The following is a 27,351-nucleotide window of genomic DNA, read 5'->3' as shown; positions in this document are numbered from 1 at the left end:
TGGATTATCTTTCAAGTTTTTTGTATTGATACCTTTTTTTATCTTTTTCCAGAATCATCAGAGCCAGCTGGAAATTTTTGATGAAAATGTTGCCCACATAAGTACTTGGTTGTATCAGGCTGAAGCCTTGCTGGATGAGATTGAGAAGAAGTCAGCAAGCAAAAAGGAGGAAACTGTGAAGGTAGGAAATGTTGCTGTCAAGTAACCATTTCTGGATTCTAAATGAAGTCAAGTCAGGTTGCTGCCTATGTGTTGGTTTTTTCTTTTTTTTTTTTAAAGTGTTTTTTTCTTTCCTAGGATAACCATTTGCATTTTCTTTCACTTCTTAGCGCTTAACATGCGAATTAGATGATGTTAGTCTTCGAGTGGATAATGTGCGTGATCAGGCTATCATCCTAATGAATGGTCGGGGGGTGTCATGCCGTGAACTTGTTGAACCCAAACTGGCAGAACTGAACCGTAACTTTGAGAAGGTCTCTCAGCACATCAAAAGTGCCAAGGTGAGGATGAGCGAGCCCCAAAACATGCTTGGGGGTCCTATGCCAAATAATGGCAAATAGCTTTAGGGGATAGATCTTTATGTGTTAAAACAGCACTTTGCTGGTTTTGATTCTCTTTTAAGTGTAGATATTTAGATGTGAGAAATGGGTAGACTGATTTTAGACCAACTGCTTTTTTTACCTGAGTAGCAGGTGATGACTTGAGTTGCAAAGGAAAATTTACAAATAACTGTGTGTTATAAAGATTCAGAAAAATGTATATATTGCAGTACATATTTATATGAACTATAGAACAACACCATAAGCTAATGTGACTGGAGGTTATTTGTTTGTTTTGAAACCAAAATGCTCAGACTGAATTTTGAAGGTAGAAGCTTGGTAATACCTAATCAACACTGTGTCCAAGCTAACTCTCAGTGTTAGATCAAACAACTCTTGCAATTTTTTTTTTATGGTGATATCTGATGGTCCTACAAATGGTATGCCTGTTCATGGAGAATTAGTTTAAATCATTAAACTGTGTGTGATAACTCAGACTAAATTTTCAGCTTGAACAAAGTTTTATTTTGCTTTGCAGATGCTTGTTGGGCCAGAACGACTTACTGGCATGTCAGAGCCCCGTGAAGTCAGAGTAGCTTTTCCAGACCTGGAAAAATTTGAGAGTGACATACAGAGTATGTTAAAAGTTGTGGAAAAGCATCTGGAGTTGAGTGGGGAAGATGAAAAGGTTTGTGAGCAATGGAAGAATTAAATAGCTGGCTAACTCCCTTTCTATTTTGTCCATGTGTTACATTCCTCCAGATTTTGAGGGGGAATTCTTCTGAGAAAATCTTTAAGACAGGAATAGAAAATGAAGGGAATTACTAGGTTGTTGGAAACACTGCACAATTTTCCCATACTTTTCCCATAGCTGCTGCCTCTTGGCTGGTGTATTGAGAGTAACTAGTCATACATCAGTCTGTATTTTCATCATGGTTTTATATAATTCAGGTAGTGAACTTTGATTTTCCATTTATCTTCTCTTTTCTACTCAAAGTAGCTGTTTGTAAGGAATCCTTCCTGTAAAAGTAATAGAGTGCAAAATTTTTTTTTTCTTTCTTCGTATCTAACTGTCTGAACTTATGTTGAAATGATTACTTAATGCAACTGAGACTCTTGCTATGTATTTGGCAATTTTGGGCCTCTAACCTATTGCATTGGGTAGATATTTTTTTCACTTTCAATTTAAACTGGTGTGATATATTGAATCACAGTGCATAGGTCAGGTCAGTGGATGCTTGAGATGAGGTGCAAATAAGAGTGTTGTAATATGGCTCATAGCAAGTCCAAATAAGAACTTGGAACAAAATTTATCTTTTTCTAGATTCTTATCTGGGCTCTACTACTTACCTGCGTAAAACTGTTATACTTTGTTTGCATCTTGTTCACAATAGCCTTGTTGGCTACAAAATTGGGTAAAGTCCTGCCAGGCCACTCTATCTGCCTTCCTTTTTAAGGACATGAAATGATATAAACTGAGCTGGAAAGCTGAATATAAGTCTATGGAAAATGGCATGTATACTACAGAAAACAATTTTTAAAAGGCCTCTATGGAAGGACCTATTGTTATAGAACATATGCTTCCCTTTGTGCTGTTTTTATATTTATTATGTTTTCGTTTTCTTGCTATTCTGCTCTGAGCTTGCTTGTTATTGTCAAGGAATGTTTAGAATAGAAATGGAGCTGAAGTCATAGCACCGTCTTGCTGTGGCTGCTTATTGCTGGCTCATTGAGTGAGCTTCCTGCAGGGCATCTCTTCATGAAGTTTATGGCATGACCAAGTCGGATTTTGGGATTTGGTAGTTGTGGAGGAGAATCTCTGCTTGAACTTTTGGCTCACATGTAGATAATAAAACAACAATTTGGTACCATTATTGTTAATATCTGAGCAGGTAATAAATTCGTTTTGGAAACCATATCTGAGCTCTCTGTAGATGATACAGACTTGTGTAATTTTAGCTGGATCAAGAAAGAGCTCAGATTGAAGAAGTTTTACAGAGAGGAGGGCAGTTGTTACAGCAGCCTATGGAGGACCATAAGAGGGAGAAGATCCGCATACAGCTGTTGCTTCTGCAGAAAAAGTACAATAGTGTGCAGGTATGAATATGATAGTTACTATAGTTAAAGCTCATTTATGCAGTCTTCCCTTTGGTATCCCACTTACAACCTAGTTACGACTTTTTTAGTGTATGTGATTCTCTGGGGAAGAGTTAAATGTGCGTACACACAGTCTGACTCTCTGAATCTTTGCAATTCCAAAATACAAATTTTGTCATTCCAAAGTTTTGGGGGAATGGTTTTGATTTTTAAAGTCCTTTTCACAGCTTCACAGAGGGCCACCCTATATGTATTTACACAGATGGGTGCAGACATTTGGGCATTTGCTTCACTTGTCTTTGCTGGCCCTTCAGCAGAGGTTTGTCTTCACCACCAGGCCGTGTACTTAGGCACATGTACACAAACATATTCATTGAGTTGTCAGCTGAAGAGGTTTGTGTGAATATGAGTCCGCTTCTGAATTCTTCTTGCTTCCTATAGAGGGTATTATCAGCAATTGCGGACTCTAGTATGTTGTGGTGCTTTCATACACATGCCATATTAAAAATGTTTTTGTGTAGAACGAAGGGGATCTGTATTCTTATACTCCTTTTAGCTCACCTGTTTGAATCATATTAGAGTTGGTAAGGTGAGGTGTAGCTCAAAGGCAGGGTGAGACCCTCAGGCTGGCTTTGACTACATGTCTGTGCAGATAAATAGAATATAGCTATTTAAAAAAAATAAATGGCTACTATTGGGTATTTTGGAATTTGCTTCTTCAAATGAACCCCTCAAGTATTTTTGTGGTTCAAATAAATAAGACCTATTCTGTTCACTACTTCCCTCTTCTTATACCATATTTTCCTAATACGCTGGATTGTAGGAGTGCAGGTCATTTCAGAGGAGGCAGGTGGTGGAACTCTCTCCAGTGTTTTCCCAGTATAAGAAGGAACATGACAGTCTAATGAAGTGGCTGGATGAGGCTGAGCACCGACTGTCAGGGCTGCAAGGTGTGGAAGATGAACAAAAACTACAGGTAAAGGAGACTTTTTTTTCTTAGAGCAAACAGAATGAATGCTATGTATGAGCTTTAGAGATTCATATATTAGGGTTTTATGGCTGTTCTTTTGACACCTTCTTGGAAAGAAGTGTTTTCAAAATGACAGCATTCATTTTTCATTAGGAAATTATCTGCATATACTAGTTTGGAATTTCTACATAGTCATCATAGGTCCAAAATATCCCAGCCATCAGGCCCAAGTCTTAGAGCCTGATCTGGGCAGTGTGGTTGAATCAGGATGGTTTTTCTTGCCAGTCTTCCTCATGGGGATTATGCTTAGCTCTTTTTGTTACCCTGGCTCAAACAGACAGGGTAACAATTCAAACAATTCAGTGTCTGGTGGTGCCGGTATGATAAAAGCCTTGTTTGAGGATTAAACTCAATGCCTCTGCATCCTGTGGTAGGGATATTGTAACGACTCTGATGCTGCCTTTCACTACCTCAAGTGCTTAGGGAGTGATAACTACCCTATGTGATTGATATTACTGTACACAATGAAGATTAATAAAAATGACAAAGGTTGAAGTATTTCTGATGAGAAGAGTTATGTGTGATAATGTGTGTGTGCAGGTCTTGACAAACAATTTCACAACTAATTTAATAGGATGTCAGGGTCTGATAAAATTTACTGCCCAGAAAGCTGTATGTCTTAATTGTTGAGGGTACAGATACTTTCAGTGTTTTTGTTTTGTTTTGTTGTGGTTTGGTGGTTTTGTGAGTTTATTTTTGTGGGGGGGGTGGTGTGTGTTTGGTTTTTTGTTAGTTTTTTTTTTGATTTTGTTTTTTTTTTTTTAATTTTACTTCTCCTTTTCATCCTTCAAAACACTTTGGCTGCATGGTAATTACATTAATATTTTAGGCAATAACAGTGAGGAACCTTGTGAAGCAGTAAGTAATTTCTTGGACAAGCTTGCGGGCTAGGCAATCTGTCAAGTACTTCTCAGTTTCTGCGTATGAAGCTTCATAATTAAAACCAATCAATCTCTTTTTGACTGCTCTATAACTTTTTAACCCAGCACCAATTAACTTGGAGGCAGGGGTAAAATGCTCTGGTTCCCTGCAAGACTCGCACCACAAAATCATAATGTGGTGCTCTTCATTAGTGCTATGTGGCTTCAGCTGCCTATGATAGCTGTAGACCTATGGCAGATGGTCTTCTTGGTCACGCAGGCTGTTCAGTATCAGTTATGCCAGTAAACCTTTTAAATCTGCTTCTCTTTAGAGAGACTTTTTCAAATTATAAGCCTCCCACGTAGAGCTGGGCAGCAAAGATGGCCCCAGGGTCTGTTTAACTGTCTGACATCTGACTGCTCTGTTGGTCCCCAGTGGTCACTCCTGGTGTACTGTGGTACTTGCACATGAGCTCCTTGGGACCTGACTGATGCCAGGGAATTTGTCTGAAGGAAATGGGGATCCATACACATTTAAAGTAAAACAACATGATTCAGTTTTTCTGTTTGACCATCAGCTGCTTTGAATGAATCAATTACCAGATTGAAAAGGGAAAAAAGTGCACCTGAATGGTTCTTTGCTAATGGGAGCAGTCCAGTTGTGCCACAGACTGATCTTCCTTGTCAATGTTGGTCTCACTGCAGGTTGACTGATCTTCTCTAAGGAAGACCATTTGCCTCCTATAAAGCCCTATTCTTTAGGGATATACTGCAGCTAATCCCTGGCACTGCTGAATCCATTCCAAGATGGATTACTGCATCTTGGTATCTGGGTGCTGAATGCAGAATATCATGTAAATATGGATTACCATAGCAGTTACAATAGACTATTGATGGAGAAACGTTATCTTTGCTCAGAATTAGTTAAGCTTCGTAAAAATATCCTAATATTTCCAGATGTAGTTCTAGTCTGGCTGAGTCAGCTAGGCTTTCAGAAAGGGACCACAGCAGTTTTCATTACTGCTGTGAAACTTGGAAACTGCTGCTTTTCCTTCATGTGCCTGTGCCTCTAGCTTTCTGATATTTGAGGGTAAGCCAGCCTGTCTCAGGTGACCTTATTTTACTTTTATGGCTTGTTCTTTCACCTGCTTTACTAATTGATCTTGAATACCAAAAATTCTATGGGACCATACCATTTCTGAAGGGAGAAATAGTGTTCCCAAATATCATCATCATTCTAGATGAATACAGTTGCTCCAGAATTTTCTTTGAGCCACCAGACTTGGCTTACTCTCAGCACTAGGGGGGACCCTGATGCTAAAATTCTGCAACAGAAACTGCTCCTCCCCAATTTTTGCCATCTTATTCTGTGCTTGAACACCCTCCCTCCCCCTTCTTTAGTCAGTAGGGATGTCTGATGAAAGTGGAAAGGGAAACCCTGGATGTATCCACAGGGCCCCCAGACTACCAAATAACAAATTGCAGTGCTTCTTGCTCATCTCAGCTCAGGACTGAGAAGCACTAAATGAATTCTGGACCCACTGGTGTGCAGCTGGCTCAACCCCTCACCTTTATGTAAGGAAGGCACAGTGAGCAGATGAAGAGAAACTAGTGTTCGAAATGAACAAACAGGGAGGGAAAGAAAGATTTCGGCTGCCCAGCTGGGGAGTAGACTCCAATTATTTATGTAATACATTATTTATGTTTTTGCAAACGAGTATGGAGGAGAGAACTTATTTATGGTGTTTGAAGGTCATATATATCTATTTATTGATTTGCTGGAAGTAGCTGGATCATAAATATTCCTCATGTATGCTTCTAGGGATTATGGAGTTAAATGTCTCTGAAATATTGGTAACCCTTCTGCATAGCAGGTACTTCTAAAAAAACCCTTGTTTTGCCACAAATCCGTTAGCTAGAAAAGCCTGCATTGGAAGTTTGTATCTCCTTGAGTTCCTTCTTTTCTAACCTTGCTTTAGTATTTATTTAAATTGCTCTATTCTGACTTGGCTCGGAATGAGGGAAAGGAAAAATTAAACCTTAAATTGCAGAGGCAATTAGTAAAGTTCCTGAGAGATTTTTTCCAGGTTTTAGAAAACTCTTTTGAAGGGAAAATTATAATTTTGCAGACAGTAAGTGAATTTGCTGTTGCAGGCACAGTGCAGTTTTTCCTATAAACTGAAACACAGACACCATCTTGAAGGCTCTTGAAGTATTATTCCTGTAATAAAGAAAACATGTTTGTTGCCTATTGTGCTTTTCATAGGGAAGATTCTGGTTTACTTAAATGTGAACCACCAGCTACACTGCCCACAAATATGTTGCTTACTGACTGTATTAATTAACCCAGAAGAACAAATATAATGGACATGAGATTTTAGCTTTGGAAAACCTTTTCCTAGAAAACTGGCTATGAACTATTTTGAGTGTGAGAGAGAAGGGGTAAGGAATGGTTAAAAAGTGAGCATTTCTAATCAAAAGGGTACCATCTTGCAAAGATGGTAAGTAAGGTGTAGTGATCTGAAATTAGACTGGGTAAACACTTTTGGTTCAAATGTTTATATAGTTAAACATGCAAGGTAAATGATTTAATTTTATGTCAATTTCTTGGGCAGTCTTTTCCAAAATCTACTTGGAAGCAAGTCAGAGTATCTCCTTGAGTTGAATCTTTGGTAGATTTTGTTTCAAAATATATTTAAGTGTAAAAGGGGAAAGAGGAAGAAAATCTGAAACCAAATTCTGAATTGCAGGTCAAACTAGATGCGAACTGTAAGATGAAACAAATTTATTTGACTACTGAATTAAAAATATTTTTAGCAGCTCTTATTGAGAGGCCTTATTTATAGAATGTACACTAGTAGCTGTCCCCAGTCCTACATTTTTCCTAGTATTTAAAGAGAGACCAATAAACATGCTCTGTCACCACTGAAATTAAAGTAGAAAATGGCTATTAAGTCATCCAGTCAGATCTGCTCCTAAATAACCTTTGATTAAGTTTTTATTTGTGGGTGCTTAAGAAAAGAGTTTGCTTGCCTGTCGTTTTTTTTTTTTAAATTAAAAAAAACCAGAAAAACCCATACTCTAAAAAAACCAGCTTCTGTGACATTTAGATGTTTGATTTGTGTGAGACAGTTATGTCAAATTTGTGCTCTTCTATGTTTTAGTACTTTATGCTGCATTTTAGAAGCTGCCAGTCTGCTATGCAAGGTAGAGAACAGCTGAACAATTAAAACTTGGCTGTAGTAAAGCACTAATGTGTTTATAACACTTACATATGTTCACCTTTAAGAAGGAGGGTTGTGAAAGGAGGAAACATCATCTTGGTGATGGGAGGCAGCTGAAGGAGATTAGTAATGAGGTGTGCTCTGCAGGAACAGCACCAGGAGGAATTCACTGCTTTGCAGAAGAGCAGCAACCTGGCCCAGGATGGTGGTACTGGGGAAGCAGGAAGTTTCAGTACATGTCCGTGTTGGCAACAAGTGGAAAACAAGTTTGCTGCATGCCAACAGATGCTGTTTTAAATCTTGTGCAAGTTTTTTCTAATGGGAGATAAAGCAATGTGTGCGAAGTAGAAAGATAATAAAGTCCAGTGACATGTTCATTTGGGTGAAGTCCAGATTCTGGACTGTTGCCTGTGTGAGAATGGGACTTGTGGGATGATGGAGAGTTAGAGAAAACACCTTGTGAAGATGTTGTAGGCGGCTGTGCTGCAGCAGGCATCCTGGTGTTTGTTCAAACCCGGGCTTTTTCCACATTGCTGGGGAAAAGGTACTTTGAGTTGCACAAGCTTTGTCTGATTTCTTTGGAGCTGGGGCCTCTCCTTCCACAGGAAATTATACCACTGTCTAAGCCTTGGGCTTTTGCTCCAAATTTCAGTGATGGAAGCTGACAAAATATATATAGTGCCTCAAGAAAATGTGTTTGGTGAGCATCAGAGACCAAGATGCTGGATTTGTAACTAAAGCATATGGTTTTTATGGCGGTGCTTGCTTGCTGTATTGTTACTGAATCAAAAGCAATGCTGAGTATTTTATGATGCTTGTCTGTAATACTTGTTTTCAGTAGACTCAATTTATGCTTATGTGCCTGCACATCCTATTTCTTTGGTGTGCGATGAATGACTGAAAGCAGACCATGTTTGGTGGTAAAGGTCCTGTGGAAGTACAACTGCGTCCCCAGTTTCAATACAGGGTTGACTGTCTACTTTAAAAAAAAAACCCAAACAAACACAACACCAAACAAACAAAAAACCTACCAAAAAAAAAAACCCCAAACCAACACAAAACAAATAAAATCCTTAGGAGCATCCAGTGCATGAGAAGAAATCCTGAATGGTGAATGTGTGAACATACCTTTTCTGCTGCAGTCCTTTTTTCTTTTGAACTACGCAGGTTGCATATGTTAGATTCCAGTTAATTTGAGTGACATATTTGAAATGCTCAGAAACATGTGGAGGAGGAAGATACAGGCAGGTGTTTGCAAACAACTTTGTTAGTGGGGCTTAGTATTTTACTGGTTGTCAGCTGTGCTAGCGATTTGCATGTGTGCACCCTGGCCAGACTAATTACAAAGTAAAATTCACTGTCTGAAATCGCTGTGAACATACATTTATTCTTCACACTTTTAAGTGTATTCTCAGCTGTTAGTAAATCATTCAGTCAAGTGCCTCTGTCTCTGTCTTGCTTGACTCAAATTCGCTGAGTACAGGATGGTGGCTTAGAAGTTGCTTGAATTCTTCAGTATTTGGAGGTGGGTTTACTTTTTCATTGCTGATTTTAAAGAACTGGTCTGTTTTCAGAGATGGTAACAGAATCCTGTTGGACAAGAAACCTTTTCAGCAAAAAACTGCTTTCAGTTTTCAGAGTATCTGCTTCACCTGCCTCTGCTGCCTTTGCCAGACATGGTGGAGAATAGCTTCTTGCAGCTGGCTTCCTAATGCTTCAGATCCAGACCATCATTTATGATCCAAGAAAAAGCTGCATTAAATTACTGTTCTTGCTTTCTTATCTGCTAACATAGTACTTGGCTAGATAGCCTGGTCTTACAGCCAGAGCAGGTAACAATTGCCAAGCTCTTGAGGAGTTAGTGTCTCTTATTGCTGCAAAAAGCATATTGTGGTACTGGTGGAGGACTAATTTATTTAAAAAATGGTTGGAAAATGTGGGTGGGGATGCTTATTGAAAATAATGTGGAGAGGAAAAAAGTCTGCTTCAATAAATTGGTAACTTCTGGGAGTCCTTGATGATGAAGGAAGCAGGCAGTGGGTTGTAATCACAACTAGATACAGGCTGCATCAAGAAGTGTAATTTCTGGAAACAGTAAGGATCAAGGTGAGAGAAACAGCAGTGCCCTTCCCACTCCCCAGAGTTTTAATAAAAAATAATACAGGGTCATTGCAAAGCATGATATCTACTGTTTTCCAACTTCTTTTTTATAAATATAGAAACAGTTCTCTGCAGGACTTACAGCTTTCTGAAAAAGGCCTTTGTTTTGTCTTTTAATGTAGAAAAGTACCTATTCTGAATCTAGTCTGCTGATTTGAGATTTTCTCATAAAATTGGTTGTTCTTTGAAATATAAAATGAACGTTCATGTTTTTAGGCAATCCCTGTCCAGCAGAGGTTAAAAGGCCACTTTGCCGCAGCGGTTAGGACCTTGCCTTTTTCGGCTGAATACTTGGTTGAAATCAACAAAGTCTTGCTGGCCATGGCTGATGTTGAACTGCTGCTGAATGCACCAGAGCTAAATACTGGCATCTACGAGGATTTTTCAACTCAGGAAGATGCACTGAAGGTACTTCATGCCTAAGCATTATATTCAGAGAGAAGAGTGGGAGAAGGGAATAGCAGAAGAAAAAAGACCACCTTAGCGACTGATAGCTGTATTTGTATTTTTGCTCAGTATATACTGAATCAACATGCACTGAAAATTAAATAATAAGACAGTTTTGTGGCTAATTTTTCTTTTATGCAGAATCTGGATACAAAGTGGAGCAGCGTGGAAGCTGGTTGGGGGAAAAGTGTTTGACTTCTTTTGTTCAAGAAACTGTTCTGTTTTTCATCATTATGTAGTCTACATAATACGTAGAGAAATGCTAAAGCCAATCTCCTTATGTTCCTGCTTGGTCTCCTTAATATAGCTGCTGCTCTCTGTGTCATGTGAAGACAAGTGCTCACATGGGAAGAGGGAGAAAGGGAGATTCTTGACTTTTTTATGAAGCTATATATGAGGCCACAAGACAATGGTGGCCTGTTCTGATTAGCAAAGCATCAATATGTGCTCAATTTTAAGCTCCCACTTCTCCTCATTGCCAGCCAGTGTATTTACCTGTGTGATTAATGATGAGGAAGTAGTAAAGGATTTGCCCTTCTTCAAAAGGGGATGAAGAAAGTATGTTTGAAAATATTGAATCCTGCTGTCACATGTGAGTTAAGTATGTAGAAGTCTGAGTCCTGGTTACTTTTGAGCATGCAAAGGAGCATGATACAGAGATTCCCACAGAAAACATCCATTGGAGTTGGGAATTGCACACAGTGTAGTGCAGTGTAGATGTACCTCCCTGGGTTAGGAAGCATAGTGGGGTCCATGTGTCCCTATATTTGAGGTAGTCAAGCTTTGCCTCTCGCCTAGAGCTAGATCAGCTGTTTCTGCAGCTGTTATACAGGTCCTTTAAAAGCTTTTCAGAATTTCAGTCCACTTTTCCGGCCTGCTTTTCTTTATGCTGGGTACATGCTTTCATTTTTCATATTTGTTTTTTGGCATAGTTTTCAAAAGCAAATAGGGGAATGATGCCAACTTTTTACAAGGCGGGTGACTCTTTTGTTTTGATGATGAGATTCTCTTGTTCCTGTTTACTCTGCTTCTGTGCTCTCTTTAAGTACAAATAGGAGTGTTTATGTTAAGACGGGTTTAAAATACTTCATTTTGGTGCAGGTGTCTCATCTGATTTTGAAATTTTGGTGTATTCTAAGGCAGTTTTCAGAAGAAGCAAATAGCAGAGCATAGAATTTTTAGAAGTGTTACTGTTTTAAATTCAAAAAGATAAATAAATTCCACTGTTTGCATGGACTGTTTGTCCTCTGAATACCACAGCAGTCTTACAACAGCATCTGGTTTAAAGGTATTTTCACATCATAGTCCAATGATATTTGAGATAGATTGCTTTAACTTTGTCATTTAAATCTAAAACTTTTACGTAGCTTATGCTTTTGCAGTTCTGTGCATATGGGAGCATAATAAAGTCACGTTTTGTGTTTCATTTTTCACATGAGGAAGGAATATGTACAGTGTCTTCATGACACAGGGGCAGATTTGTTTAATAATGAAGATACCGCTGTTTTGAAAAGTATGGCATGCCCCTTTACGTCAGGAACAGATTGGATATATAAAATATTTAATCCTCTTCATAAAAACTGAGAAGGACACAGGCTTAAAAAGGTGTGATGGACTATTCAGTTCAGTTGCTAAAACTGATGTAATCTGTAAACTGATTATGGTCATGGTCTTAAAGTAGATACTGTATTTTGGTTTTTTTTTTTGGAACAGTGTTTTGAAGAGATTACTTTTTGGTCTTTTTTAGTTTTGGTGGTTTTTTTTTTCTTTCTTGCTGGTGTTGACTTTACTAATGGCTTGTGTCATTACTGTGCTTGCAGAACATAAAAGATTATTTGGATAAACTTGGGGATCAAATTGCGGTCATACACGAGAAGCAGCCTGATATTATACTAGAAGCATCTGGACCTGAGGCAATACAAATAGGAGATGCACTAACCCAGTTGAATGCGGAATGGGATAGAATTAATAGAATGTACAATGATCGTAAGTGGTAAGTCAAGGATGTTTGGTTTCTGTGACCACGTGGTAAGTATTTTATGTACTTGAATATAAGTGTTTTACAAATGTACCCTAATGATGAAGATAAAGAGTTTGGGAGTAATCAGCTTTAATATGTTAGTATTACACAATAATTGCCAGAATTATTGAATGTTGAAATGGTTAACATGCAAATTGTAGTTTAGGTGCTTTTATGAACCTGACTCTTTTTACTTTATAAAATAGAATATTTTGTTTATAAAACAAAGGTATCACAAAGCAAAGTTCTAGAAGAAAAATGTTGAGTAGGACATCTTTTAACAAAGAATTTAAGGCTGCTTTGAAGGAGGGATGGAGTTTGAAAGGATGGGTTCTTTAAAAAACAGCACGTATGATAGTTGCCAATAATCTTTGTTGTAAATAATTGAAGATGAGAGATGACCATATTAGAAAATTTTGTGGTTGAGAGAACAAGAGAATGTTGAAATCGATGCTTAAGAAAAATTTATTTCCTATTTCCTTTCCACAAAGATCAAATAGCTGTAATTTCACTTATGCCAAAAAGTAGAAAAAAAGAAAAGTTAAGCTAAGCTGTGATTTCTCCCTGCCCCTTACAGAAGATACTGTAAACAGAAAATGGCTTTTTATCTGAAACATCTTTAAATGTTTAAAAACAAACTCAATACCACTTAGTCAAACTTGGAAAAGTGTGTCAGGCATTTTAAATTGCAATTGGTGAAAGTATGAAAGTACGTATTTAGGAAGTTACCACTAAACTGAAGGTACTCACACTGCAAACAGCAGTAGACACTGAGATTGCTGCTATGAAAAAACCCCTTAATGACTGAAAATGATTTTATGAAACTTAAAATTAAATGCAAATGCTCATACTGTACTTAATTTGCTTTTACAGTATTTGCTTTTTAATGGTGATATAAGGTAATGTTAATGCAGAAGTTCTGTAGAGCATAAAGTAATGTCTAGCCATGTTCACTTGCTTTGTAGCACCAGAAATCTGATATCAAACACATTTGGTAGTGTATTTTGAGGAGATGTTTTTAGGAAGTGAGTATTACATAAGCTGATGTTTTCAATTCTATCTCAGAGCACTGGTGTATGTGTAGGAATATAAAAATCGGTTGGTGGTATTGTCTAAGCAGAGACTTCCAGAAATTCTGGGCCACTGGATCAGTGAAGCATCAAGCTCTCTAATAACTCAGCAGGCACTGTTGTTTCACTGTTTTTTAATTTGAAAACGAATAGTGGTGCCAGCTGGGTACCACTTTCTGTGCTCTTGCTGGCTGCTTGTGGTCACCTGCTGTATTTGGAGACAACTGCTCCAGAATCTGGTGCCAATCTATATTTATATGCCTGCAGCTATTTTGTTGTCTTCATAGGTATGACGCGCACTAAGCTTTAGTTATGGCTTTTTCCCCCTGTAACTTAATTGAAAAGCTTTAACTAATATTATCCTTTTGGAAGTATAAGTACAATTTCATTTACTACATAAACTTCGTTTCATTAAGTAGCTAGGGTTAACCAGAAACCTAGTCTTCCCATTGAAAAAGATAAGTGTATCAAAGAGTAAGTTCCATGTTTATGATTAGCTGGCAAAATGCAACAGATTACCTTCTCAGCTGGTTCACTGAATACAAATTAATCTTGAACTTCATGAAGTTTGTAAAGCTCTGCATCTTAATGAGAATAATATTGGGCGCGATTTTCATACAAAAGGGACTACTGAACTATCAATTTAAGCTAAAATGGTATGTAGCTTCCTGAATGTATTAAGTGCTACAATTTTAATAGCAGGATATACTTTGAGTCATGAAGACAGTATTAGTATTAATATTATTAAAGTGCTGTATTTTGGCATTAGTATTTTTATACCCTTTCTATTACTAAGAAGAATTTTTAACCAAGTTTATTCTTGCTTTTCCCAGTGTTGCCCTAAGTATAAGCAGGAAGGCTAGAAGACTCTATCTCCTTAATAATCTCTGTCTTTTTTCAATTTCTGATTTTGACAGAATTAGTAGAAACAGCATCTAAAGTCTGTGGCAAAAGAATGATTTAGTTTTCAAAGGTAGTAATGATTTTGTGATTGAGTGCCAACTAAGTAGTTAGACCTTTGATAAAAGCTATGATGTAGCCAAGCAGAAGTTGAATTAAACTGTACTTAGCAAAGCTTTTAAGTGTTCAGCTAAATCCAGTTGACTTCAGTTTGACTTGAACATAAGTGTAAAGTAAAATGTGTGTGTGTTTTGTGTGCATGTATGTATGGGCTTAATGCTTTGTTGAGCTGTTTGTAACAATGCTGGTTTGCTCGTTCTGCTCCTTCTGCCATGGACTTTCCGCCAGTGCTAAAAGTGTTGGTGACTCGGAAATGAGCTGTGGTTTGGAAGCAAGTGGATTCCTGCAGAGGACGCAAGGAGTAGCCAAATCTCAGTGCTGTAGTGACAGGACTTTGGTACTTTTATCTTTCAGCTGAGGCAGTCTGTGGTGAAACAGCAGCATGTGCATCTGGCTCAAAACTGGAGTGAAATTTCGTCTCATTGTTCTGTAGGCTCACAACAGAAACAGCAGGAGTTAAAGCTTTGTATCTCAAAGCGTTCTCCTCTAAAGTTCTAAAATGCTGGATTCTAAAAAAGTCACGTGTTCAAAACTCCCACAGAAACTTTCATTTTGAAAGAAGCCAATAAAATAGTCTTTTAAACTATTTTAAGTGCATAGAATATCTCTTCTCATTAAATGTGGAATGAGATACTATCGTGAGGCAGCATGTTCAATTAGACTAAAATGTGCTTGAGAAATAAGAGGAGAATGAGATTTGGGGTCATTCTACAGGTTGGTCTAGTGTATTGAGTTGAGATGTGTGCAGGAAACTGAAACGGCAGAACTAGGAGGTAGGGTCAGAAAAATTTAAGTAAAGATTTTTAAGGCTTTCTTCTTTATTAGAATTGGCCCACGTGAAGATTAATAATAACAAAAAAGCCCTGTATGTGCCAAGAAGTATGGATGTCTTGATAAAAATGAGATACAATTTTGATGAAAATAATCTTACTAGGAACTCTGGGATTGTTGAATTTAATTAGCAAAGAAAATAGATGCAATGGTAGCTCTTTAAAGTTCGGTTTCGGATATCTTTGATGTTATGCTGCTAATTTCAGATTGCATCTGTATATAAGCAGTAATCCTGGAGTCTTTGCTGTTGGAATTATTTAAGACAAAAATAATGGGCTGCAGATGAGATCTTTCATTTGTCACATTAGAGAGTCCTCTAATGAGGAGGAGACCTGGCCTCCTATGTCTTTAAAGGCAACGACTTTTATTAGTTTGGAATGGGATACTATTCAGTCTGTTGGTATTGATGTAGATTTCATGCTTGTCTCAAGTCCTGTGTCCTTTGAGACATCTGTCCTATTTGCTTTATAATGCTAACGTAGGGTTAGCAATCAACAAATAGAAAGCAAGCCACTCTCTCTATGCCTTTCTGACATGGTTTTCTTATTTAAGTCATGGGCTGGTTTTGTTAGTTTGTTAACATAGTAGAACTCTCATTTTAGTTAAAAACAACCTTCTGACAGTGATAATTCAGCCTGTTCCATGCTAGAAAATGTTGCTCTTCAAGTTAAGCTACACGTTAATTTGAGGCTGCAAAGATGGTAATAATAATGAACCGCCTGGTAAATTATTGTGTGATTAAATCGTGTAAGACCTACTTACGACTTATGTGGGCCCACCGGTAATACAGTCAGTTCTATATAATCAAAATCACCTTCACTTATTAAATTCCAAGCACCAGCACCCCATGGTTTATGAATAAAAAAAAAAATCTGAGCAATTAATCATCTTTCGTGTTCCACACTATCTGATATTTGAACTGTTTTATAATAAAGAAAAAAAGGGTTCTGCAGACCAATTTGATGCAGCTAATCAATCTTTATTTTTTAAGTGGTAGAAACAAAAGTTTGCTTAGGACTGCCCTTTTTTCCTTCAGCTGGAAGTTAATAACAGTCTGTGCTGTTGGCTTTTACCAGCTGCTACTATGTCAGGAAGCGTTCAGTACTGGGGCTTTGTTAACCAGGCTGTATGATAGCCTTTCTGTTTCGCAAAGAAAGTTTCTACTCACTGAGTAGCAATCGTAGCCTTTTCACTGAAACGGTTTGGATAATTTTTCAATGCTTTGTTTTCCAACAGTTGCTTTGATAGAGCGATTGAGGCGTGGAGGCAGTTCCACTGTGATCTCAATGATCTCTCCCACTGGATAACGGAAGCTGAAGTGTTGTTAGCTGATGCCCGTGGTCCAGATGGCAGCCTGGAGCTGCAGACAGCTGGGCTGCATCAGCAGGTATGTATGATTTGTGCAGAAAACAAGCAAGCTGGAAAAAGTCTAGATTTTTGTCTAAAATTCTGGTTTTCTGTATAGACATATAGATTTGAACTGCGGCTGTGCAATTACACTTTAAAAAGAGGTAATTGTTAAAATTTCTTTTTCAGTAGCGGTTTAAAATGATTCTTGGGGAAGATTTCAACTCCTGCTTATATGATGACTCTTAGTGTGGATGGGTTTGAGATAATTTGATAATTCCAATGTTGCCGTAATTTTTGTTGTTTTGTAAGTTTCGTTAGAGCTTTAAAAATATGTTAATCAGTTAAGAAATCCAGTATATTATTTCACTTACTTTCTACTCATAATTAAAAAATTGGACCCCAACAATGGTCAATTATAACTTAGCAAATTATTTTTTTAAACTAATGACTTTGAGGATCCTGCCCTGTATAAGCAATCTAGAAGAAGAGAAGATTCCCATTACAGATGTCTTAGGTTTGATTGTTTCAGATTTCAATTCTGGAATTTAATTTCGTGATATCTTTCTAGCTCATCATTATGAAAAAGCAGACTTTTCTGTTTAGCTAAACTACTTTACTTCCTTTTAAATCAAGAGAAGAAAACATAACTTTAAGGATCAGATTTTTTTTTCTTTTGGGAATAACGGTTATCCAAGAGTTAGGTATATGTTGCTAAAGAATGTATGTTTTACCTAACATACAGTTTGTATTTTATCCTTGTTGCTGCTTGGAGTTTTCTTCTAGGGCATTTCCCTTCTCTTTCTTGAATCATCTTATTCCTGATCTAGTTGCAAAGAAATTTTTACTAACAAGGTAAGGTTTTTTAGTGATTAGGGATATTTGAAGGTTTGATCCTGACACCTTCTGATTTCCTTTAGTTTCATGGATTTTCTGTGATGTCTGGGGACTAGGGCAGCACAGCCATAATTATCCTAGCTAAAATACTGTTAAGTTACAGAAATAGTCAGGGGCATAGGTTAGGAAAAGAACTGGGTAAAAAAAAGTCATACCATCTGTTAGCACTACTAGAAAGTGCTGTACATTAACAGGAAAGGAATCAAAAGTGAGTGTGGATTCTAGCACTGATAGTTTAAATGAATTCTTGTGATCCTAAGTAGTATTCGGCAGCCTGTTCTGTGTCGTCGTCTTTTTATGACACTCATTAGAAAATTGAACTAGATTCAACAACAGACTCTTAATAACTTAAGTCAACAGCATCCGATTTTAAGTAAGATGGCTTTAAGTGCCTGTTTTAGTAAAATAATATTTTACTAAATATTTATAATATGCAGGATTCATCCTGCATATTATAAGCCACAGATCAAAGTCACTTTAAGACAGTAATAAAATTCTGTGAGGCTTTTATATTTCTGACAGGAACTTGAAGAGGGGGTCAGCAGCCATCAGACCAGTGTTTCAGCATTGAACAGAACTGGGGAAGGCATCATACAGAAGCTGTCTGCTACAGACGGGAGCTTCCTGCAGGAGAAGCTGGCGGGATTGAATAGACGCTGGAAAGCAATCACCGCGGAGGTCATGGATAGACAACAGAGGTAATAAGTTAATTAGAAATTTGGATGTCTGACCAGCTGTGATGAGGAGAACCTCATTTAGAAGACTCTGGGAGAGAGAGTGCATTCTGTTGCACACTGTCATTAATCTGAATTTTCCTGACATTCAGACCTCTGTGTTTTGAACTGTCTTCTAACCAATTTCTCATAAATGCACCTGCAATTGACTGCTTAGTGAGTCTGTGTTTAACACAACCCACCAAATGACAACCACAAAACTTCTTTTCTTACAATTTTCCTTTTTTTTTTAAAATCATTTCATTGCTGAGCCAGACTTTTTTAGGAAGGAATACTCAGCTATTTTCTCTGGCTGTAAGTACATTACCTTGATTTCTGTTTTTGCATTGCCAAAGATACACTAATTGGAACACTTGTATTGTTCTTGAATTTCCACAATACTATAAAATAAGATCTTTAGGTCTGTGTTTGCAACGATTTAATCCATCTGACTTTTTCTGAACCAAATGAAAATCCATTTTGAAATAGCCTTAAATTTACTTCAAAAAATCAAAGAGCAAGGTTGTCTGAGATAAATAGAGAAATTTTCAGCATATCTTGGAATATAGGGTCCCCCCTCTGTTCTTACTGCTAAAAATATGTAAGGATAAATCCCTGGAATGAATAGTTATTTTTGGAGGCTATTTATATAATTACACGTTTTTAACATCTCCTGATACATTTAGAAATGTAATAAGATTTTTCTTACTTATTTAGTTTGAGAAGTTCCATTAAAGCTTTGTGTGATTTAGGGAATTTTTCCCTTGGAGAATTTAGGGACATTTCTAATACTTTCACTAACAGTGGCTTTGTAGTGGCTTACAATGATTAGGCCTGAAGGTGTTGTCATACTGTCAGTTATGTTTAATGTTTTCTGCAGACTTTTAAAAGTCTATTTTGTGACTTTGGAACTGAAATTTATCTATTTTTAAGGTGGTAGTATTAATTTGCAAGAATCTTGCATTTTAATGATGAGGATAGAATCCTCTGAATACCAAAATGAATCCTTTAAAATCCTCCAACCACTGAAAAACACGTGGCTATGTTATATCAGAAGTAATGTAGGACTGACGTGCTGTGTTCACTGCAGAAATGCATGTGGATTTTTTGTTCTCCTTTTTAAGGCTAAAAGGAGAGAATCAGCAGCTGATAGAATACAGAAAGAAGCTGGCTGAGCTGCGTTGCTGGTTGGAAAATGTAGAAAATGCTCTGGACTCAAGGTTTACATTCAACCATGAAGAAAACTTGCGAGAATTACAGGCAAGATCGATTAGTGTGTATGTGTGTATGACATGTATGTCTTGTGCAAAGTATCAGGACATAGCTTTTGGGGAGGAGAATTTTCACGTTATAAATAGCCAAAGAAATATGATGGTTGTGTGAGGCAGTTTTGTGAGGTTACTTACACAGGCAAGATGCCTCTTTTAATGAAGTTGAGTTGCGTAGATAACTATGTTATCTAGCCAGAAGATGGTGGCTATGTATCAGAAAGTGAGAAATATAGGTACAACTGATAAAATTTAATAAGTGGAATTTCACTGGCGATGATGTCCCCAAGTAAACTTGGTAATTGTCAAAACTTTAGCAAAAAGCCAATAAGCTTAAAATGGTAAGTAAGCATCATTGTCCCATTTACTGGACAGCTTTAATACTTTGTTACATGTGTAAGATTTTGTTTAACTTGCTTTTTAAACTATAAGGGTTTTGGTCATTTCAAGTAACTTGAGTGCATATGTATGTGTGTATTTTTCCTGTTTATTTTGTGTCTGGCTTTGACAACAAAATCCCTTTGGTTTGTAGGATGTGTGAAAGAAAATGTTTCTGGAATCCTAAAAGAAGGGAAGGAGAAGTCAACAAACATGGTTGCTTATTTTGTAAAAATTAGTAATTTAAAAAAAAAAACAAAAACAACCAACTTCTGCTAGATCAGATCAGGTGTAAAGGCTTGAACTTCCTACAAATGTGTATAATGGTGTAAAATAGTTGCAGTTGTGTTTGCTTAAACAAATTATCTCGTGTCAGTTGAGTATTCGCTGTCTGACTATCATGAAAGTTTAATTTTTCTTGTCATATACCTTAACATAGATGCCTGAAGTGAAAGGTAGAACCGGAATAAGGGGGGAAAGAGCAGAAGTTGCTAGAGCAACACTAGTAGAGAATTAAGTACCAATTTGGCCCTGTGAAAGCAGGAATGTGTGTGTAATTTTGGTTAAGTATATTAAAGAAAGGTGAGTTTGCGATAGAACAGGTACTGAGTAGGATTGCTGGGCTTTTCAAGACGGTGAGGAACTCCTCGTCTGCAAAGAGACTCGGCGCTTGCCTTGTTTTGACTAGTCAAATAAAGAACAGTGAGAAGGGATATGATGATGAGAATAAGAAAGCGTAGAGAAGATGAGCTATTATTAAAGGCTGGTATTAGGGAAGTGGGAATAACAGATAACTGATCAGTCAAGAATAAATAGTCTGGGAATGAGGAGACTTCTAAATAGAGCTTCTGGAACAGCCTCCAATTAAAAAGGATATAACATCTTTAAAAAAATAATTCTTTTAAGGTAGACACTTGAAAATTTAGGAAAGGCAGTATTTGGTGTAGTGCTTATTGTAGCAGGGTACTCTGTTCAATGATCTCCCTTCCAGGCCTGTGTTCCTGTCACTTTACTATGCACACCTCCATAATACTTGTATAACAGACATTAGTATAGATATTGGGGTGGATAAATATGTGTACTTGCTATGGTAATTTTTTTATTCTCTTGCATTAAAGACAAAATTTGTGATTCCTACTCCACAGTGCTTGTGGTCTATGGGCAAATGATAGCACAGTTGATTTAAAGTTAGTGGGAATCCAAGCATAAGCTTTTTTTTTTGTTTTGCAGCGTCTGACTTACACTTTTATGTTTAAAGAGACAGAAGGCTATGGGAGGTTGATCAAAATGAAATTGTAAGGTTATGTTTAGTTTTTAAATACCTTTAGAGTACATTTTCTTAGGAGTGAAGTACCTTGTAGTGATCTACCATGTACTTGTATAATGTATGTCAGGAGTGAGCTCTTAGTTTTTAATTTTTTTTTAAAAACAAATGCAGGCAACAATTTTTATTGACAATGCATTGCCTTTTGGATACACACGGTAAATCCAGAGGTGATCAAACAGAAGCATCTTGTGAGATGAGAATCGGTGTGCATGATATGAAGCTGTATAGGTACCTTGGCTGTCTGCAGGTTTGTGGCTTTTTTCCAGTTAGCAATAAATGTTGATATTTGAATAAATGTTTTAATAATTTGTAGATAGAGCATAGAAACCAAAATAGAAGCTTTTCTGTTATATATTTCCAGGGTAATTTCTAAATATTGGAGTTAAAGGAAAACTTCCCCCCCCGCCCTTTACTTAAGCATGTATGCATTTTGCTTCAGTCTAAAACTCTTCTGTCCCTTTCAGGTCTTAAGTGAAGAGATGGAAGTACAGGGAGACAAACTGGAATGGCTGAACAGAACTGAACCTGAAGTGCTTTTGGATAAAAATGTTGATCTTCAGGAAAAAGACAAACTTTCCGATTGCCTGCAGTCCCTCAACGTGAGGTGGAATAAGGTGTGCATTTCTTCAGCATTGGATACCTGAATTTGAAAATGTAGTGGTGTACTCAGAATGGTTGTTTTCCTTTCCATGTATCTGTGACATGTACATAAAATCTCTTGGAAGCCATGCAGGCATGTTCAGGAAATGTGCCCCAATCTATGTCTGTGTGAAAACACTGGTGGACATTTTTCCATCAGAATGAGTTAGTTTAGTTAGCTTAGGTTTTTTGTTGATTTTCTTTTGTATTGGCTTTCTTTTAAATAGTTGGATCAAAAATATTTCACTTATTTGAGGCAAACAGTAACGTATTAATTTGAAATTGAGAGCGCCACAATAAATCTTTGCTGTATAGGAAAGTTGGATGTTTGCAGCAGTTAAGAGGAAAACGAAGCTGTGGTAAAGCTTAGTGAGAAAATCTTATCAAGTGTGTCTGGGATTCTTCTTGAGTATAACTGCTGTAAATTAGAAACTCTAGTGTTCAATCTCATTGGCAAGTGTATGAGAAGAAAAGAACTCACTGGTTGGAGTAAAACCACATTTTTTTCCAGCAGAGCCTGGGGATCCAAGTCAAAAAGGAATAGAATTATTTGGGATTATATTATGGATCAGGGTGGTAAGAATTTATTGGGGAAAGGGGCTTTTGATAATTCAGGGAAAGAAAAAATACCTGTTTTTACCTACTCAGCCATGAAAATGGGGATCTTCTCCCCCCTGCCCCAAATATTACATTTCCATCACTGCCTTTTAAAAACTTTTAAAAAGCAAAGTAGGCAAATGTCTTCACTACAATAGAGTTTAGTGGTAACATTTTTTCTTTCTAGATTAATTCCCTATTTCTCTACTTTCCTGTCACTGATGACCACAAATGATGCTTTGTGTCATCTTTCCTTCGAAGTGTACTCAAATAATAAGTCATAACTTTGATGCTTAGGCAGTAAAAAACATGTAAACAACCTGTCTAGAACAGTTCATTTATTTCTCTCCAACATTTAGGTAAGACACTGGAATGTATTGAAATAATACATAATACATAATAATACATAATTTCAATGTGTTGAAATAATACATAATAATACAATACTGAGTACCTCTTGGCATTTTTATTGTTTTTAAATGATACCTTGAAAAAATTCATTGAAATATATCTGAAGCATGCCATTGTAGCAAGCATGGTGTAGAATATTTTGTCTTTTAATAAGTGATTACTTTTTTGCTGTTAATATAGCTTGTCTTACTGTTTTTATTCCTCTCTGCTGGGCTGTAGGTGTTCAGAGAAGTGCCTGATAGAGTGAGAGAATTGGAGGCATTTGTTGGGCAGTCTCATCTTGTTACACAGACAAAGCCTTCTGGTGAGTGATCAATCCTTCTGTTGTGCTTAATTGTATTGAGTTTAATCCTGTTTGCAGTCAAAAATAATCCAAAAAGGAAAACTTTCCCTATGAACTAAGACAAGTGGAAATAAGAAATGTTGTCCATCGCTGTACTTGGGGCTACCTTCATGTTACTATGGGAGAGAGAGGGAATGTTTGGTTAGGGAAAAAGTCACTCTGCAGTTCAGGATTGGGGGAGTCCTTTGGGGTTCCCCTAAGAGTTTTGAAATGGAGGAATGTTTTAGTAAAGCTTAGGCTTCGTCATGAGGAGTCAGTGTACTAGGTACAGAACAAAAACCAAAATAGCTATATTTGTGACAGGCTGATTTCCTGTGGGTTTGTGCCTTGTGGTCATGCCTTTTAGTAATTAAGATCCACTAGTAGCTTTCGCTACAGCTAATTATTTGTAAAGTATCTCCTTTTTTTTCTGCATCTTTCAGCTCAACAGGGACACAGATAGGTCTTTCGCATCTGCTAGATACCTATCTTCCTAAAACTTGTAGAGGAAGCTGTTTTGTATCAGACAATTGATACATTCTTGTATCAGACACTGGCACCGGCCCTCTTTTCATAGAATCATAGAATCATAGAATCATAGAATCATACAGGTTGGAAAAGACCTCTAAGATCATCGTGTCCAACCGTCAACCCAACACCACCATGCCCACTACACCATGTCCCTAAGGGCCTCATCTACACGTCTTTTAAATACCTCCAGGGATGGTGACTCCACCACTTCCCTGGGCAGCCTGTTCCAAGGCCTGACCACTCTTTCAGTAAAAAAATTTTTCCTAATGTTCAATCTAAACCTCCCTTGGCACAACTTGAGGCCATTTCCTCTTGTCCTATCGCTAGTTACTTGGGAGAAGAGACCAACACCCACCTCGCTACACCCTCCTTTCAGGTAGTTGTAGAGTGCGATGAGGTCTCCCCTCAGCCTCCTCTTCTCCAGGCTAAACAACCCCAGTTCCCTCAGCCGCTCCTCATAAGACTTGTGCTCCAGGCCCTTCACCAGCTTCGTTGCCCTCCTCTGGACGCGCTCCAGCACCTCCATGTCCTTCTTGTAGTGAGGGGCCCAAAACTGAACACAGTATTCGAGGTGCGGCCTCACCAGTGCCGAGTACAGGGGCACGATCACCTCCCTATTCCTGCTGGCCACACTATTTCTGATACAGGCCAGGATGCCGTTGGCCTTCTTGGCCACCTGAGCACACTGCCGGCTCATGTTCAGCCGGCTGTCAACCAGTACCCCCAGGTCCTTTTCCTCTGGGCAGCTTTCCAGCCACTCTTCCCCAAGCCTGTAGCGTTGCCTGGGGTTGTTGTGGCCGAAGTGCAGGACCCGGCACTTGGCCTTGTTGAATCTCATACAGTTGGCCTCGGCCCATCGATCCAGCCTGTCCAGGTCCCTCTGCAGAGCCTTCCTACCCTCCAGCAGATCAACACTCCCGCCCAACTTGGTGTCGTCTGCAAACTTACTGAGGGAGCACTCGATCCCCTCGTCCAGATCATTGATGAAGATATTGAACAGGACCGGCCCCAAAGTTGTTGGAGGCAGATCAGCAGATACAGAGTGTAAACAAGATGACCAGGTCTCCTTTTTAGAAAACTACGTAAAAAAGACGGCGCTTGCCTGAAATAATTTGCAGCTTGAACTTCAGTAAATCAACTCTTTTTTTTTTTTTTTCAATTCAGCAGCAGTAAACAAAATTTAAAGAAGGAAAACCAACTTTTGTTTAAGCCTTTCAAAAACTTGATTCAGCTTGTTTTCCTTTCATACAGGGTGTTTGTTAAGTAAAGTTCCTGTATTTCATTGCTTGAGGCAAATGTGTAATATTCATGCTCCCGCTTGATTTAACTTAGTGTTTTCTTGGAACTAGAATGCAACCAAACACAGCTTCTGGAGTGAATCTTACTGTTCAGCTCATTCCTCACTTGTTTGCAGTGTCAGGCTAAAAAAATAGAAAGGATGGGGCTGAACTAGCGGGCATCTGTCCCTTCTTAGGACAGTTGTGTATTGCCAAGTCCATGAAGCATCTATTGGAGTAGCTTGACTTACTTGTGCTTAAGCGAATTCTGAGCCAAGAGTGGGGAAAACCTTTCTGCTGCATAATACAAAAGTGAGGAAGACAATTTTAGATATTTATCTTAAACGAAAGGATTGTTTTTTATGCTTAATAAGGGTCAATTCCCTTTCGTGTCAAAGAGTGTTTAGCTTCACTCCATTAGATTTAATGTCATTTCGCCTTTGCAAGTTTTCATCTTGTTTGTTTTTGTATTTAGGCTGAATCATTCGGGTGAGTTTTTGGCATGCAATGAAATAATTAATAGCCTTTAAAAAAAAAAAGGCAAAAGAAATTTCTGATTACTTAGTTTCTGGTCGTTAAAATGCCTCAAATACAAATTTTGCTGTGCTTTCTCTGTAGATGCTGTTGCATATTTATAGGAATTACAAAAACCTGTGTAATTCCCACAATTGCACATGTGGCCATGACTTACTTTCTTTAACAAAAACCCCAAACTCTGTTTCAGATGTCCAAAAGGTGGTGCTAGTATCTTCTTCATTGGAAATTCCTGTTCAGACTCAGCAGGCTTTGGAACTTTCTGCACCTGCTGATCTGGATAAAACTACAACTGAGCTGGCTGACTGGTTGGTATTGATTGACCAGATGCTCAAGTCAAACATAGTCACCGTGGGAAATACTGAAGAGATCAATCGGACTATTGCACGAATGAAAGTATGTGTTTTTGTGAGGGCTAGTGGATTGGAAAAGTGGCTCACACTTTAATAGCTTGTATATTCAGTAAAGAAATTACATGTGTGTTTAAAAAGAAAAAAAAAGAAAAAAAAAGAAAAAAAGAAAAAAAGAAAGAAAAAAAAAGAAAAAAAGAAACTGACTGCAGTAAATGTGTAACTTGAAAATTACACTTTAAATGCTGCTATTATTACACTCCTCTCCCCTCTACTATTTTCTGTTAATTCCTGTGTTCCTATGTGAGCTAGGCACTGCTATTTTTTTGTTTTAAACAAAGCATATAGAGAATACCTCCTGAAAATGACTTCTTTTTGGGAATATATAGATAGCTTATGCTGAAGACTTCAGAGCAGTTTCATATTTGCTTGGAGGGTGACCTTTATGATCCACTCTTCAGTGATTTCTAATGAGTTTTGTTGTGTTGTAGTTAGACTAAACTGATTTCCAGAGACATGCTAAAATGATTAAAAGTTGTAACATAAATGCTTGTGATGTAAATGTTTGTTTCTGTTGATAGCTCATGCTATGCTGAGCCATGACTAAGGGCAGTATTTGTGAGATGTATGCTACCATTAAGGTTAATTTTATTTGACTTGATATCAATTAGCATGAGTAACTGTAGAGTAAAAGCTGCAGGCTAAACAAGTGCTGAACTGTTTCTGTGGGTGTCTAACATTATCTGGAATCTGAAAGAATAATGTGATGTACAGTAACTTTGGAAACACTTTCTTTTAACTGTATAATACTTGTAATATGGGCTTCTGATACATTGCCACAGTGAAATAACTATGTTTTTTATACAATATATAATCTGATTATTCCTCCCTGTTCTTTTCCATCTCTCTCTCTCCCCCTCCTTGCCCTATGGCCCCCCCATATAAATGATCAGTGCTTGGTAAGAGAAAAATAAGGTATGGGAGAGTGAAAAATAGATACTGGAAAAATACTGTGCAATGACTGCGGTAACTGTGTGGTTTGTACAGGTTAACCTTCACCTCTGGATTTTCCGTAACACTAATCCAGAATATTTTTGCTTTTTAAAGCAGTGTTATAATACTGTGACAATTCAAGGATTATAATAATGATGGGAACAGCCATCTACTTGTGGTGACACATACGTGTTTTGTTTTATCTAAAAATAATACAGATTATGTTAACTAAATTCTGCTTTTTGGACTTAAAAATCATATCCTAATTCTCAACAGATAACAAAGGCAGATTTGGACCAGCGGCACCCTCAGCTTGATTCTGTTTTTACATTGGCTCAGAATTTGAAAAATAAAACTTCCAGTTCAGACATTAGGACAGTGATCACAGAAAAATGTAAGTTTCTCCATTCTGTGTTTGCAAATACAATGTTTCCATGGCAGTAAAAAAATCTTCATATCTTTCTCTTAA

General features: G+C 37.6%; 1 protein-coding gene across 8 annotated transcripts in view; it reads left to right on the top strand.

Annotated features, from left to right (window-relative positions):
- UTRN (utrophin) overlaps positions 1–27,351 on the top strand; it is a 275,914-nt gene that overhangs the window by 23,038 nt on the left and 225,525 nt on the right. For 4 of the 8 annotated variants that reach the window (XM_075146237.1, XM_075146236.1, XM_075146235.1 and 1 more), the window contains exons 14-27: positions 53–181; positions 330–500; positions 1,078–1,227; positions 2,499–2,636; positions 3,460–3,612; positions 10,127–10,318; positions 12,178–12,350; positions 16,535–16,685; positions 18,065–18,240; positions 19,380–19,515; positions 21,693–21,842; positions 23,095–23,179; positions 25,730–25,935; positions 27,159–27,276. In XM_075146237.1, the coding sequence (XP_075002338.1) occupies positions 53–181; positions 330–500; positions 1,078–1,227; positions 2,499–2,636; positions 3,460–3,612; positions 10,127–10,318; positions 12,178–12,350; positions 16,535–16,685; positions 18,065–18,240; positions 19,380–19,515; positions 21,693–21,842; positions 23,095–23,179; positions 25,730–25,935; positions 27,159–27,276 (2,128 nt within the window). Of the gene's footprint in view, positions 1–52; positions 182–329; positions 501–1,077; positions 1,228–2,498; positions 2,637–3,459; positions 3,613–10,126; positions 10,319–12,177; positions 12,351–16,534; positions 16,686–18,064; positions 18,241–19,379; positions 19,516–20,031; positions 20,118–20,997; positions 21,197–21,692; positions 21,843–23,094; positions 23,180–25,729; positions 25,936–27,158; positions 27,277–27,351 lie in introns of those variants that run through there. The other 4 variants (XM_075146238.1, XM_075146239.1, XM_075146242.1 and 1 more) reach the window with 4 other exon arrangements.

The sequence above is a fragment of the Calonectris borealis genome, chromosome 3, assembly GCF_964195595.1.
Source record: "Calonectris borealis chromosome 3, bCalBor7.hap1.2, whole genome shotgun sequence".
NCBI classification, from domain to species: Eukaryota; Metazoa; Chordata; class Aves; order Procellariiformes; family Procellariidae; genus Calonectris; species Calonectris borealis.
Note: the sequence above shows the minus strand (reverse complement) of the source record. Positions and strands in the feature narration are given on the sequence as shown.